Below are 16,752 nucleotides of genomic sequence, written 5' to 3'. Positions count from 1 at the left end.
TCCACCTACAGTCACATACCTCTATACCTCCACCTACAGTCACATACCTCTATACCTCCACCTACAGTCCCATACCTCTATACCTCCACCTACAGTCCCATACCTCTATACCTCCACCTACAGTCCCATACCTCTTTACCTCCACCTACAGTCACATACCTCTTTACCTCCACCTACAGTCACATACCTCTTTACCTCCACCTACAGTCACATACCTCTATACCTCCACCTACAGTCACATACCTCTATACCTCCACCTACAGTCACATACCTCTATACCTCCACCTACAGTCACATACCTCTATACCTCCACCTACAGTCACATGCCTCTATACCTCCACCTACAGTCCCATACCTCCACCTACAGTCACATACCTCTATACCTCCACCTACAGTCACATACCTCTTCACCTCCACCTACAGTCACATACCTCTTTACCTCCACCTACAGTCACATACCTCTTTACCTCCACCTACAGTCACATACCTCTTTACCTCCACCTACAGTCCCATACCTCTATACCTCCACCTACAGTCCCATACCTCTATACCTCCACCTACAGTCACATACCTCTTCACCTCCACCTACAGTCACATACCTCTTTACCTCCACCTACAGTCACATACCTCTTTACCTCCACCTACAGTCACATACCTCTTTACCTCCACCTACAGTCACATACCTCTTCACCTCCACCTACAGTCCCATACCTCTATACCTCCACCTACAGTCACATACCTCTTTACCTCCACCTACAGTCACATACCTCTTTACCTCCACCTACAGTCACATACCTCCACCTACAGTCCCATACCTCCACCTACAGTCCCATACCTCTATACCTCCACCTACAGTCCCATACCTCTTTACCTCCACCTACAGTCCCATACCTCTATACCTCCACCTACAGTCACATACCTCTATACCTCCACCTACAGTCACATACCTCTATACCTCCACCTACAGTCACATACCTCCATACCTCTATACCTCCACCTACAGTCCCATACCTCTTTACCTCCACCTACAGTCCCATATCTCTTTACCTCCACCTACAGTCAATACCTCTATACCTCCACCTACAGTCCCATACCTCTATACCTCCACCTACAGTCACATACCTCTTCACAATCCACCTACAGTCACATACCTCTTTACCTCCACCTACAGTCACATACCTCTTTACCTCCACCTACAGTCACATACCTCTTTACCTCCACCTACAGTCACATACCTCTTCACCTCCACCTACAGTCACATACCTCTTTACCTCCACCTACAGTCACATACCTCTTTACCTCCACCTACAGTCACATACCTCTTTACCTCCACCTACAGTCACATACCTCCACCTACAGTCCCATACCTCCACCTACAGTCCCATACCTCTATACCTCCACCTACAGTCCCATACCTCTTTACCTCCACCTACAGTCCCATACCTCTATACCTCCACCTACAGTCCCATACCTCTATACCTCCACCTACAGTCACATACCTCTATACCTCCACCTACAGTCACATACCTCTATACCTCCACCTACAGTCACATACCTCTATACCTCCACCTACAGTCCCATACCTCTATACCTCCACCTACAGTCCCATACCATAAAGCTCCACTTTGCACAGAGATCCTTAGGCCCATTGGCATGCCATTGATTTTGTTCAGTATATTCTCCTATGTTGTTGTCTCAGACCGGACAGACCTTCAGGAAGCATTTCACTCCACACCGGTTGTTCAACAATAAAATGGGATTTGATTTGACAGATACACACCATCCTGTAAGTCTGTCAATATGACCAGACCGTTGATATCTCTGTGTACGATCATGTTGCTCTGTGTCAATATGACCAGACCTTTGATATCTCTGTGTACGATCATGTTGCTGTGAAGGTAGAAGAGTCCCTGGAGGATCTGTCTGGTGTAGCGCCGCGTCACCTTCTCTGTCAGCGCCCCATATGCCTTCAACTGGTCCTTAATGGAACCCTGAAATAGACAGAGAAACTGGTCAGACCAGACGGAGAGACGGGACAGAGATACCGAATAGACAGACAGACGACCAGACAGACACACCGAATAGACAGAGAAACTGGTCAGACCAGACAGACGACCAGACAGACGACCAGACAGACACACAGAATAGACAGAGAAACTGGTCAGACCAGATGGAGAGATGGGACAGAGATACCGAATAGACAGACGACCACAGACACCAGACAGACAGAGGCCAGACCGACAGAGGCCAGACCGACAGAGAGATCAGACCGACAGAGAGATCAGACCGACAGAGAGGCCAGACCGACAGAGAGATCAGACCGACAGAGAGATCAGACCGACAGAGAGATCAGACCGACAGAGAGATCAGACCGACAGAGAGATCAGACCGACAGAGAGATCAGACCGACAGAGAGATCAGACCGACAGAGAGATCAGACCGACAGAGAGGCCAGACCGACAGAGAGGCCAGACCGACAGAGAGGCCAGACCGACAGAGAGGCCAGACCGACAGAGAGGCCAGACCGACCGACCGACCAACGGGGGGACCAAACCGATCGACAGAGAGACCAGACAGGTGACCAGTTAACTGTGTGTTAACTATATGTTAGTAGTATGATAGGTGTTGTTTTACAGGGTCAGTCATAGTAGTATGATAGGTGTTGTTTTACAGGGTCAGTCATAGTAGTGTGATAGGTGTTGTTTTACAGGGTCAGTCATAGTAGTATGATAGGTGTTGTTTTACAGGGTCAGTCATAGTAGTATGATAGGTGTTGTTTTACAGGGTCAGTCATAGTAGTATGATAGGTGTTGTTTACAGGGTCAGTCATAGTAGTATGATAGGTGTTGTTCTACAGGGTCAGTCATAGTAGTATGATAGGTGTTGTTTTACAGGGTCAGCCATAGTAGTATGATAGGTGTTGTTTACAGGGTCAGTCATGTACTGTATGATCAGGGCCCATGTTGTACAGGGTCAGTCATCAGTAGTATGATTTCTGTTTTTCCTTACAGGGTCAGTCATAGTAGTATGATAGGTGTTGTTTACAGGGTCAGTCATCCTGTAGTATGATAGGTGTTGTTTACAGGGTCAGTCATAGTAGTATGATAGGTGTTGTTTACAGGGTCAGTCATAGTAGTATGATAGGTGTTGTTTACAGGGTCAGTCATAGTAGTATGATAGGTGATGTTGTACAGGGTCAGTCATAGTAGTATGATAGGTGTTGTTTACAGTCATTTTGTCTGTGTACTGCTTGGACATCAGGGCCCATTTTGAGCAGTTTATTGTTTCAGAATGCCCTCAGAGGGCTGGCAGCATTTCTCCTGTTTTCAGTCCTTAACACCGTCGCCTGGCAGCATTCCCTTCTCTTCCTGTTTTCAGTCCTCTGAGGGGAAACGTTCTGCCCCCCCTCCGCTCCGTCCTGCCCCCTCTGCTCCGTCCTGCCCCCTCTGCTCCGTCCTGCCCCTGCTCCGTCTGCTCCCTCTGTCCTGCCCCGTCCCGCCCCCCTCTGCTCCGTCCCGCCCCCCTCTGCTCCGTCCCGCCCCCCTCTGCTCCGTCCTGCCCCCCTCTGCTCCGTCCTGCCCCCCTCTGCTCCGTCCTGCCCACCTCTGCTCCGTCCTGCCCACCTCTGCTCCGTCCTGCCCACCTCTGCCCACCTCTGCTCCGTCCTGCCCACCTCTGCTCCCCCTCTGTCCTGCCCACCTGCCCACCTCTGCTCCGCCCCCTCCTGCCCACCTCTGCCCACCTCTGCTCCCTGCCCACCTCTGCTCTGCCCTGCCCACCTCTGCTCCGTCCTGCCCACCTCTGCTCCTGCTCCGTCCTGCCCACCTCTGCTGCCGTCCTGCCCCCTCTGCTCCGTCCTGCCCACCTCTGCTCCGTCCTGCCCCCCTCTGCTCCGTCCTGCCCTGCCCCCCACCTCTGCTCCGTCCTGCCCCCCCCCATCTGCTCCGTCCTGCCCCCCTCTGCTCCGTCCTGCCCCCCTCTGCTCCGTCCTGCCCCCCTCTGCTCCGTCCTGCCCCCCTCTGCTCCGTCCTGCCCCCCTCTGCTGCCTGCCCCCTCTGCTCCGTCCTGCCCACCTCTGCTCCGTCCTGCCCCCCTCTGCTCCGTCCTGCCCCCCTCGGCTCCGTCCTGCCCCCCTCTGCTCCGCCTGCTCCCCTCTGCTCCGTCCTGCTCCGTTCTCCCTTTCCTCTTCACACTTTTGGTAAGACGGATCGATTACTCCCTGGCTGGTGCCAGTCCCCCTCCACCCCTCCATCCCTCCACCCCTCCACTCCTTTCAGAGGCTGATAGGATCCAGCAACGTAGCCAGACCAGACACACTGACTTGGCCCCAGGCCACTGACCAACACCCTTTCCCCTCTCTGCCAGCTAACCTCAGAGAAGTATAAACATGTCCCACGACCAGACAATGTGTGACTAAGACACTTAACCTCGACACCGCCTCAGTAACAGCTGGGATATTAATAACAGGGGCCACTAGGGCAGAGAGGACTGGGACAGTATGGGGAGGGGGCAGAGAGGACTGGGACAGTATGGGGAGGGGGCAGAGAGGACTGGGACAGTATGGGGAGGGGGTAGAGAGGACTGGTTAAAGAAAGAATTGGGACTGGGGTAAAGAGGGGTAGAACGGACTGGGGTAGGAAGGACTGGGACTGGGGTAAAGAGGAGGGAGGGTGACTGCTACTCATTTAGTTCCCTGGTTTCCAGAGAACATGACCTCATAAACCATGGTGTTCTGCTGACAGGAATGACTGTATATGAGAGCTGGTGACACTGCGGTGTGTCGTGGGTTGATTTTGGGTTTGGCAGATAAAACTTTCTGTCTCCGATGCTTTTGCCTGAAGGAAACTCGTCTACTTCTATTGTAGTCAGTGTTCAGATGGTAAACCAGTCTGTTTTAAAGTCTGCTGGTCTTCATGTTAACATTACGCACCACATCAACAGTCCAAATCTAACAGACACCATCCCTGCTCCCTACTGCCTACGCACCCCCACGCACCCCATCTGCCCCCACGCACCCTACTGCTCCCTACTGCCCCCATCTGCTCCTACTGCACCCCAGCTGCTGCCCCTACTGCACCCCAGCTGCTCCCTCTGCACCCCCTACTGCTCCCTACTGCTCCCCATCTGCTCCCTACTGCACCCCAGCTGCCCCCTACTGCTCCCTACTGCTCCCCATCTGCTCCCTACTGCCCCCATCTGCTCCCTACTGCACCCCAGCTGCCCCCTACTGCACCCCAGCTGCTCCCTACTGCACCCCAGCTGCCCCCTACTGCACCCCAGCTGCTCCCTACTGCACCCCAGCTGCTCCCTACTGCACCCCAGCTGCTCCCTACTGCACCCCAGCTGCCCCTACTGCACCCCAGCTGCTCCCTACTGCACCCCTGCTGCCCCCTACTGCACCCCAGCTGCCCCCTACTGCACCCCAGCTGCTCCCTACTGCACCCCAGCTGCCCCTACTGCACCCCAGCTGCCCCTACTGCACCCCAGCTGCCCCCTACGCACCCCAGCTGCCCCCTACTGCACCACAGCTGCCCCTACTGCACCCCAGCTGCTCCCTACTGCACCCAGCTGCACCCCAGCTGCCCCCCACGCATCCCAGCTGCCCCCTACTGCACCCCAGCTGCTTCCCACGCACCCAGCTGCTCCCCAGCTGCCCCCCACTGCACCCCAGCTGCTCCCCACGCACCCCAGCTGCTCCCCCAGCTGCACCCCAGGTGCTCCCTACTGCACCCCAGCTGCCCCCATCTGCACCCCAGCTGCCCCCACGCACCCCGCTGCCCCAGCTGCCCCCAGCTGCCCCCATCTGCACCCCAGCTGCCCCCACGCATCCCAGCTGCCCCCAGGTGCCCCCTACTGCACCCCAGCTGCTCCCCGCACGCCCATCTGCAGCTGCTCCCCAGCTGCCCCCTACTGCACCCCAGCTGCTCCCCACGCATCCCAGCTGCTCCCTACACACCCCAGCTGCCCCCACGCACCCCAGCTGCCCCCACTGCACCCCATCTGCACCCCAGCTGCCCCCTACTGCACCCCAGCTGCCCCCATCTGCACCCCAGCTGCACCCCAGCTGCCCCCTACTGCACCCCAGCTGCCCCCACGCATCCCAGCTGCCCCCAGCTGCATCCCAGCTGCCCCCTACGCACCCCAGCTGCCCCCAGCTGCACCCCAGCTGCCCCCTACTGCACCCCAGCTGCCCCTACTGCACCCCAGCTGCTCCCCAGCTGCTGCCCCAGCTGCACCCCAGCTGCTCCCCAGCTGCACCCAGCTGCCCCCTGCTGCCCCTGCTGCCCCAGCTCGCACCCCACTGCATCCTAGCTGCTCCCTGCTGCACCCCAGCTGCCCCCTGCACTGCTCCCAGCTGCCCCCAGCTGCTCCCCACTGCACCCCAGCTGCTCCCTACTGCCCCCACGCACCCCAGCTGCTCCCACGCACCCCACTGCACCCCAGCTGCCCCCTACTGCACCCCAGCTGCTCCCTACGCACCCCATCTGCACCCCAGCTGCTCCCTAGCTGCACCCCAGCTGCCCCCACACACCCCAGCTGCCCCCACGCACCCCAGCTGCACCCCAGCACCCCCCAGCTGCACCCTACACACCCCAGCTGCCCCCTACTGCACCCCAGCTGCCCCCCATCTGCCCCCCACTGCACCCTACTGCCCCCCCAGCTGCCCCCAGGTGCCCCTACTGCACCCCAGCTGCCCCCAGCTGCACCCCAGCTGCCCCCACTGCACCCCAGCTGCCCCCAGCTGCACCCCAGCTGCCCCCAGCTGCACCCCCAGCTGCCCCCCACTGCCCCCAGCTGCCCTGCACCCCAGCTGCCCCCAGCTGCACCCCAGCTGCCCCCTACTGCACCCCAGCTGCACCCCAGCTGCCCCCACGCACCCCATCTGCACCCCAGCTGCCCCTACTGCACCCCAGCTGCCCCCTACTGCTGCCCCCAGCTGCCCCCTACTGCACCCCAGCTGCCCCCTACGCACCCCAGCTGCCCCCACTGCACCCCAGCTGCCCCTACTGCACCCCAGCTGCCCCCACTGCACCCCAGCTGCTGCCCCCCAGCTGCACCCCAGCTGCCCCCTATGCACCCCAGCTGCCCCCTACTGCACCCCAGCTGCCTCCTACTGCACCCCAGCTGCCCCTACTGCACCCCAGCTGCTCCCTACTGCACCCCAGCTGCCCCTACTGCACCCCAGCTGCCCCCTATGCACCCCAGCTGCCCCCTACTGCACCCCAGCTGCCTCCTACTGCACCCCAGCTGCCCCCTACGCACCCCAGCTGCCCCCTACTGCACCCCAGCTGCCCCCTCACCCCAGCTGCCCCCTACTGCACCCCAGCTGTCCCCTACTGCACCCCAGCTGCCCCCTACGCACCCTACTGCACCCCAGCTGCCCCTACTGCACCCCAGCTGCCTCCTACTGCACCCCAGCTGCCCCCTACTGCACCCCAGCTGCCCCCTACTGCACCCCAGCTGCCCCCTACTGCACCCCAGCTGCCCCCTACTGCACCCCAGCTGCCTCCTACTGCACCCCAGCTGACTCCTACTGCACCCCAGCTGCCTCCTACTGCACCCCAGCTGCCTCCTACTGCACCCCAGCTGCCTCCTACTGCACCCCAGCTGACTCCTACTGCACGCTTCCCAGCTGCCCCCTACTGCACCCCAGCTGCTCCCCACGCATCCCAGCTGCTCCCTACACACCCCAGCTGCCCCCTACGCACCCCATCTGCACCCCACCTGCCCCCCAGCTGCTCCCTACACACCCCAGCTGCCCCCTACGCACCCCATCTGCACCCCAGCTGCCCCCCACGCACCCCAGCTGCCCCCAGCTGCTCCCTACCCCCCAGCTGCTCCCCACACACCCCAGCTGCCCCCACACACCCCAGCTGCCCCCACGCACCCCAGCTGCCCCCCACTGCCCCCAGCTGCCCCCAGTGCTGCACCCCAGCTGCCCCTACTGCACCCCAGCTCCCAGCTGCCCCCACGCATCCCAGCTGCCCCCCACGCATCCCAGCTGCCCCCCAGCTGCACCCTACTGCACCCCAGCTGCCCCCTACTGCACCCCAGCTGCCCAATACTGCACCCCAGCTGCCCCCCAGCTGCACCCCAGCTACTCCCCACGCATCCTAGCTGCTCCCTACACACCCCAGCTGCCCCCTACACACCCCAGCTGCCCCCAGCTGCTCCCCCCCACACCCCATCTGCACCCCAGCTGCTCCCCACACACCCCAGCTGCTCCCTACTGCACCCCACGCACCCCAGCTGCCCCCTACTGCACCCCAGCTGCTCCCAAAGCACCCCATCTGCTCCCTACTGCACCCCAGCTGCCCCCTACCCCCAGCTGCCCCCTACTGCACCCCAGCTGCTCCCTACCACCCCAGCTGCTCCCTACTGCACCCCAGATGCCCCCACCACCCAGCTGCCCCCACTGCACCCCAGCTGCCCCCTACTGCACCCCAGCTGCCCCCTACTGCACCCCAGCTGCTCCCTACTGCACCCCAGCTGCCCCCTGCACCCCAGCTGCTCCCAACGCACCCCAGCTGCCCCCTACACACCCCAGCTGCCCCCTACTGCACCCCAGCTGCCCCCTACTGCACCCCAGCTGCTCCCCACTGCCCCCTACACCCCCAGCTGCTCCCTACACACCCCAGCTGCTGCCCCCAGCTGCTCCCTACTGCACCCCAGCTGCCCCCTACTGCACCCCAGCTGCCCCTACTGCACCCCAGCTGCCCCCACACACCCCATCTGCCCCCAGCTGCTCCCTACACACCCCCAGCTGCCCCCACTGCACCCCAGCTGCCCCCTACTGCACCCCAGCTGCCCCCACTGCACCCCAGCTGCACCCCAGCTGCACCCAGCTGCCCCCCAGCTGCCCCCACGCTGCACCCACTGCACCCCAGCTGCCCCCAGCTACTGCACCCCAGCTGCCCCCTACTGCACCCCAGCTGCCCCCTATACTGCACCCCAGCTGCTCCCCACTGCACCCCAGCTGCTCCCCACGCACCCTAGCTGCCCCTACACACCCCAGCTGCCCCCTACACACCCCAGCTGCACCCCAGCTGCCCCCTACTGCACCCCAGCTGCCCCCACTGCACCCAGCTGCCCCACACACCCCAGCTGCTCCCAGCTGCACCCCTGCACCCCAGCTGCTCCCTACTGCACCCCAGCTGCCCCCTACTGCACCCCAGCTGCTCCCAACTGCACCCCAGCTGCTCCCTACTGCACCCCAGCTGCCCCCACTGCACCCCAGCTGCCCCCACTGCACCCCACTGCCCCCCACCCCAGCTGCTCCCTACTGCACCCCAGCTGCACCCCAGCTGCCCCTACCCCTGCTCCCTACTGCACCCCAGCTGCCCCCTGCACCCCAGCTGCCCCCCACTGCACCCCAGCTGCCCCCACGCACCCCAGCTGCCCCACTGCACCCCAGCTGCCCCCTACTGCACCCCAGCTGCCCCCTACTGCACCCCAGCTGCATCCCACTGCACCCCAGCTGCCCCTACTGCACCCCAGCTGCCCCCACGCACCCCAGCTGCCCCCTACACACCCCAGCTGCCCCCTACTGCACCCCAGCTGCCCCCCATACTGCACCCCAGCTCCCCAGCTGCCCCACACCCCCAGCTGCTCCTACACCCCAGCTGCCCCTACTGCACCCCAGCTGCTCCCTACTGCACCCCAGCTGCCCCCACTGCACCCCATCTGCACCCCAGCTGCTCCCCACCCCCAGCTGCTCCCTACTGCACCCCTCCCCACTGCACCCCAGCTGCCCCCTACTGCACCCCAGCTGCTCCCCACGCATCCCAGCTGCTCCCTACACAGCTGCCCCTACACAGCTGCCCCCCCACAACCCATCTGCACCCCAGCTGCCCCCACGCACCCCAGCTGCCCCCAGCTGCCCCCTACTGCACCCCAGCTGCCCCCATCTGCACCCCAGCTGCCCCCCCACTGCCCCAGCTGCCCCCAGCTGCACCCAGCTGCCCCCACACATCCCAGCTGCCCCCACGCACTGCACCCCACTGCACCCCAGCTGCACCCAGCTGCCCCCTACTGCACCCCCAGCTGCCCCCTAGCTGCACCCTAGCACCCCAGCTGCACCCCAGCTGCACCCCAGCTGCCCCTACTGCACCCCAGCTGCCCCCTACACACCCCAGCTGCCCCCAGCTGCTCCCCACACCCCCATCTGCTCCCCAGCTGCCCCCACTGCACCCCAGCTGCTCCCTACTGCACCCCAGCTGCTCCCTACTGCACCCCAGCTGCTCCCTACTGCACCCCAGCTGCCCCCACACACCCCAGCTGCACCCCCCACTGCACCCCAGCTGCCCCCTACTGCACCCCAGCTGCCCTCCCCCACTGCCCCCACCCCCCCAGCTGCCCCCTACACACCCCAGCTGCCCCCTACTGCACCCCAGCACCCCCAGCTGCCTCCCTACTGCACCCCAGCTGCCCCTGCACCCCAGCTGCCCCCTACTGCACCCCAGCTGCCCCCACTGCACCCCAGCTGCTCCCACTGCATCCCAGCTGCACCCCTACTGCCCCCAGCTGCCCCCACTGCACCCCAGCTGCCCCTACTGCACCCCAGCTGCTCCCCACTGCACCCCAGCTGCCCCCTACTGCACCCCAGCTGCCCCCTACGCATCCTAGCTGCTCCCTACTGCACCCCAGCTGTCCCCACTGCACCCCAGCTGCCCCCTACGCACCCTACTGCACCCCAGCTGCCCCCTAGCTGCCCCAGCTGCACCCCAGCTGCCCCCACTGCACCCCAGCTGCTCCCTACTGCACCCCAGCTGCCCCCTACACCCCAGCTGCCCCCTACTGCACCCTACTGCACCCCAGCTGCCCCTACTGCACCCCAGCTGCCCCCTACTGCACCCCAGCTGCCTCCCACTCCACCCCAGCTGCCCCCTACTGCACCCCAGCTGCCCCTACTGCACCCCCCAGCTGCCCCTACTGCACCCCAGCTGCCTCCTACTGCACCCCAGCTGCCTCCTACTGCACCCCAGCTGCCTCCTACTGCACCCCAGCTGCCCCCTACTGCACCCCAGCTGCCCTACTGCACCCCAGCTGCCTCCTACTGCACCCCAGCTGCCCTACTGCACCCCAGCTGCCCCTACTGCACCCCAGCTGCCTCCTACTGCACCCCAGCTGCCCCTACTGCACCCCAGCTGCCCCTACTGCACCCAGCTGCCTCCTACTGCACCCCAGCTGCCCCCTACTGCACCCCAGCTGCCCCTACTGCACCCCAGCTGCCTGCACCCCAGCTGCCTCCTACTGCACCCCAGCTGCCCCTACTGCACCCCAGCTGCCCCTACTGCACCCCAGCTGCCCCTACTGCACCCCAGCTGCCCCCTACTGCACCCCAGCTGCCCCCTACTGCACCCCAGCTGCTCCCTACACACCCCAGCTGCCCCTACTGCACCCCAGCTGCCCCCCCTGCACCCCAGCTGCCCCTACTGCACCCCAGCTGCCCCTCCTACTGCACCCCAGCTGCCCCCTACTGCACCCCAGCTGCCCCTACTGCACCCCAGCTGCCCCTACTGCACCCCAGCTGCACTCCCACTGCACCCCAGCTGCCCCCTACCCACCCCAGCTGCCCCTACTGCACCCCAGCTGCCCCTACTGCACCCCAGCTGCCCCTACGCACCCCAGCTGCCCCCTACGCACCCCAGCTGCCCCCCAGCTGCCCCTACTGCCCCCAGCTGCCCCCTACACACCCCAGCTGCCCCCTACTGCACCCCAGCTGCCCCTACTGCACCCCAGCTGCCCCCACGCACCCCAGCTGCCCCTACTGCACCCCAGCTGCCCCCTACTGCACCCCAGCTGCCCCTACTGCACCCCAGCTGCCCCCTACTGCACCAGCTGCCCCCTAGCTGCCCCCTACGCACCCCAGCTGCCCCTACTGCACCCCAGCTGCCCCCTACGCACCCCAGCTGCCCCTACTGCACCCCAGCTGCCCCTACTGCACCCCAGCTGCCCCCTACTGCACCCCACCCAGCTGCCCCCCCTACTGCACCCAGCTGCCCCTACTGCACCCCAGCTGCCCCTACTGCACCCCAGCTGCCCCTACTGCACCCCAGCTGCCCCCTACTGCACCCCAGCTGCCCCCTACGCACCCCAGCTGCCCCTACTGTACCCCAGCTGCCCCCTACGCACCCAGCTGCCCCCTACTGCACCCCAGCTGCCCCCTACTGCACCCCAGCTGCCCCCTACTGCACCCCAGCTGCCCCTACTGCACCCCAGCTGCCCCTACTGCACCCCAGCTGCCCCCTGCACCCCAGCTGCCCCCTACTGCACCCCAGCTGCCCCCTACACACCCCAGCTGCCCCCTACTGCACCCCAGCTGCCCCCTACTGCACCCCAGCTGCCCCCTACTGTATCCCAGCTGCCTCCTACTGCACCCCAGCTGCCCCCTACGCACCCCAGCTGCACCCCAGCTGCCCCCGACTGCACCCTACACACCCCAGCTGCCCCCTACTGCACCCCAGCTGCCCCCTACTGCACCCCAGCTGCCCCCTACTGCACCCCAGCTGCCCCCTACTGCACCCCAGCTGCCCCTACGCACCCCAGCTGCCCCCACCGCACCCCAGCTGCCCCCTACTGCACCCCAGCTGCCTCCTACGCACCCCAGCTGCCCCCTACACACCCCAGCTGCCCCTACTGCACCCCAGCTGCCCCCTACTGCACCCCAGCTGACCCCTACGCCCCAGCTGCCTCCTACGCACCCCAGCTGCCCCCTACTGCACCCCAGCTGCCCCCTACTGCACCCCAGCTGCCCCCTACTGCACCCCAGCTGCCCCTACGCACCCCAGCTGCCCCCTACTGCACCCCAGCTGCCCCCTACTGCACCCCAGCTGCTCCCTACTGCACCCCAGCTGCCTCCTACGCACCCCAGGCATGCCCTCAACAAAGATGGTATTTCCCAGCTGCACCCCTGGAAGACCCCAGTACTGCCCCTCATGATGCACCTTCAACAGCTGACCTCACTGCCACCCAGCTGCCTCCTACTGCACCCCAGCTGCTTCCCTCCTACACGGGGAGAAGGGGAGAGAGCAATCTACTGCAACCCCAGGTGAATCTGATCCCTCCCACTCACCCCTGGTTTCTGACAATCTGGGTCACCCCAGCTGCACCTGTTTGCACCCCAGCTGACCCTGTCGCACCCCAGCTGAGGTATACGCACCCCAGCTGCCCCTACGACCCCAGCTGCCCCTACGCACCCCAGCTGCCCCTACTGCGCCCCAGCTGGCTCCTACAGAACCCCAGCTGCGTCATCAACTGGACACCCTCAGCTGCTCCTGCTGCACCCCAGCTGCCTCCTGCACCCCAGCTGACATCAACTACTGCACCCTCAGCTGCCTCCTACCCACCCCAGCTGCCTCCTACTGCACCCCAGCTGCCTCCTACTGCACCCCAGCTGCTCCTACTGCACCCCAGCTGCCTCCTACTGCACCCCAGCTGCCCCCTACACACCCCAGATGCTCCCTACCCACCCCAGATGCTCCCTACCCACCCCAGATGCCTCTTACGCACCCCAGGCATGAACTCAACAAAGATGGTGAGTTTCCTCTTCTCCAGGTCCCTGGAAGACCCGTAGTACTGAACGATCCGCTCATGATGCAGGTTCTTCAACAGCTGGACCTCACACTCCAGAGCATTTACCTCCTACACGGGGGAGAAGGGGGGGAGAGAGGTAAATCTGTGTTCTCAGGTAACCTGTTCGGACAGGTAAATCTGATCCCTCCCACTCACCTTGCTGGTTTCCTGACAATCTGGGTCAAAGGGCACCTGTTTGGCGGCCAGCTCCCGTCCGGTGTCTGCGTCGTAACAGAGGTATACCTCCCCAAACGCCCCACGACCCAGCAGCTTCCCCTGACGCCAGTTCACCGGCGCCTGCGGAGCTATGAGACAGAACACACCACACGTCATCAACGAGGAGAACCCTCCGCGCGTCATCAACGAGGAGAACCCTCCGCGCGTCATCAACGAGGAGAACCCTCCGCGCGTCATCAACGAGGAGAACCCTCCGCGCGTCATCAACGAGGAGAACCCTCCGCGCGTCATCAACGAGGAGAACCCTCCGCGCGTCATCAACTAGGAGAACCCTCCGCGCGTCATCAACTAGGAGAACCCTCCGCGCGTCATCAACTAGGAGAACCCTCCGGTCATCAGAGGACCTCCGCGCGTCATCAACGGTGGAGAACCCTCCGGTATGTCATCAACGAGGAGAACCCTCCGTATGTCATCAACGAGGAGAACCCTCCGTCTGAATGTCACCAGGAGGTGGTTAGAACCCTCCGTCTGAATGTCATCAGGAGGTGGTTAGAACCTCCGTCTGAATGTCATCAACTAGGAGAACCCTCCGTCTGAATGTCATCAACTAGGTTAGAACCTCCGTCTGAATGTCATCAACTAGGAGAACCCTCCGTATGCGTCAATCAACTAGGAGAAGGACCTCCGGTATGTCAATGTCACCAGGAGGTGGTTAGAACCCTCCGTCTGAATGTCACCAGGAGGTGGTTAGAACCTCCGGTATGTCATCAACCAGGAGGAGAACCCTCCGGTATGTCAATGTCACCAGGAGGGTTAGAACCTGGTATGTCTCAATCAACCAGGAGGAGAACCCTCCTATGTCTGTCATCACCTAGGAGAACCCTCATGTCTGAATGTCATCAGGACTAGGAGAACCTGGTCCGTCTGAATGTCATCAGGACTGGTTAGAACCTCCGGTATGTCTGAATCAACTAGGAGAAGGACCTCCGGCGTCATGGTCTAGGAGAACCTGGTATGTCTGAATGTCACCAACTGGTTAGAGGACCTGGTCCGTCTGAATGTCACCAGGAGGTGGTTAGAACCCTCCGTATGTCTGAATCATCAGGACTAGGAGAACCCTATGTCTGAATGTCACCAGGAGGTGGTTAGAGGACCCTATGTCTGAATGTCACCAGGAGGTGGTTAGAGGACCTCCGGTATGTCTGAATGTCACCAGGAGGTGGTTAGGAGAACCCTGGTATGTCTGAATGTCACCAGGAGGTGGTTAGAGGACCTGGTATGTCTGCGTCATGTCACCAGGAGGTGGTTAGAGGACCTGGTATGTCTGAATGTCACCAGGAGGTGGTTAGAACCTCCGGTCATCTGAATGTAGGAGGTGGTTAGAGGACCTGGTATGTCTGTCATGTCTGGTTAGATATGTCATCAATGTCAGGAGAACCCTGGTCTGATCAACCAGGAGAACCTGGTCATGTCTGGTTAGAACCCTCCGTCTGAATGTCACAGGAGGTGGTTAGAACCTGGTATGTCTGAATGTCACCAGGAGTAACCCGGTTTAGAGGGACATGTCTGAATGTAACCAGGAGGTAGAGGACCTGGTATGTCTGAATGTCACCAGGTGGTGGTTAGAGGACCTGGTATGTCTGAATGTCACCAGGTGGTTAGAGGACCTGGTATGTCTGGTATGTCTGAATGTCACCAGGAGGTGGTTAGAGGACCTGGTATGTCTGAATGTCACCAGGAGGTGGTTAGAGGACCTGGTATGTCTGAATGTCACCAGGTGGTGGTTAGAGGACCTGGTATGTCTGGTATGTCTGAATGTCACCAGGAGGTGGTTAGAGGACCTGGTATGTCTGAATGTCACCAGGAGGTGGTTAGAGGACCTGGTATGTCTGAATGTCACCAGGAGGTGGTTAGAGGACCTGGTATGTCTGAATGTCACCAGGAGGTGGTTAGAGGACCTGGTATGTCTGAATGTCACCAGGAGGTGGTTAGAGGACCTGGTATGTCTGGTATGTCTGAATGTCACCAGGAGGTGGTTAGAGGACCTGGTATGTCTGAATGTCACCAGGTGGTGGTTAGAGGACCTGGTATGTCTGAATGTCACCAGGAGGTGGTTAGAGGACCTGGTATGTCTGAATGTCACCAGGAGGTGGTTAGAGGACCTGGTATGTCTGAATGTCACCAGGAGGTGGTTAGAGGACCTGGTATGTCTGAATGTCACCAGGAGGTGGTTAGAGGACCTGGTATGTCTGAATGTCACCAGGAGGTGGTTAGAGGACCTGGTATGTCTGAATGTCACCAGGAGGTGGTTAGAGGACCTGGTATGTCTGAATGTCACCAGGAGGTGGTTAGAGGACCTGGTATGTCTGAATGTCACCAGGAGGTGGTTAGAGGACCTGGTATGTCTGAATGTCACCAGGAGGTGGTTAGAGGACCTGGTATGTCTGAATGTCACCAGGAGGTGGTTAGAGGACCTGGTATGTCTGGTATGTCTGAATGTCACCAGGAGGTGGTTAGAGGACCTGGTATGTCTGAATGTCACCAGGAGGTGGTTAGAGGACCTGGTATGTCTGAATGTCACCAGGAGGTGGTTAGAGGACCTGGTATGTCTGAATGTCACCAGGAGGTGGTTAGAGGACCTGGTATGTCTGAATGTCACCAGGAGGTGGTTAGAGGACCTGGTATGTCTGAATGTCACCAGGTGGTGGTTAGAGGACCTGGTATGTCTGAATGTCACCAGGAGGTGGTTAGAGGACCTGGTATGTCTGAATGTCACCAGGAGGTGGTTAGAGGACCTGGTATGTCTGAATGTCACCAGGAGGTGGTTAGAGGACCTGGTATGTCTGAATGTCACCAGGAGGTGGTTAGAGGACCTGGTATGTCTGAATGTCACCAGGAGGTGGTTAGAGGACCTGGTATGTCTGAATGTCACCAGGAGGTGGTTAGAGGACCTGGTATGTCTGAATGTCACCAGGTGGTTAGAGGACCTGGTATGTCTGA

General features: G+C 61.6%; 1 protein-coding gene across 1 annotated transcript in view; it reads right to left on the bottom strand.

The window, feature by feature from the left end:
* The window catches only part of LOC118382476 (mitogen-activated protein kinase kinase kinase 3-like), a 95,877-nt gene continuing 79,125 nt past the window's right edge, over positions 1-16,752 (bottom strand). Inside the window, exons 16-19 of the mRNA XM_052498110.1 lie at positions 13,732-13,880; positions 13,513-13,644; positions 1,612-1,991; positions 1-131 (exon numbers count right to left, since the gene is read on the bottom strand). Coding sequence (XP_052354070.1) covers positions 1,743-1,991; positions 13,513-13,644; positions 13,732-13,880 — 530 coding nt within the window. The 3' untranslated portion in view covers positions 1-131; positions 1,612-1,742. The remainder of the gene's footprint in view (positions 132-1,611; positions 1,992-13,512; positions 13,645-13,731; positions 13,881-16,752) is intronic.

This window comes from Oncorhynchus keta, chromosome 4 (assembly GCF_023373465.1).
Source record: "Oncorhynchus keta strain PuntledgeMale-10-30-2019 chromosome 4, Oket_V2, whole genome shotgun sequence".
Lineage (NCBI taxonomy): Eukaryota > Metazoa > Chordata > Actinopteri > Salmoniformes > Salmonidae > Oncorhynchus > Oncorhynchus keta.
This window is presented reverse-complemented; position numbering and strand designations above follow the sequence as displayed.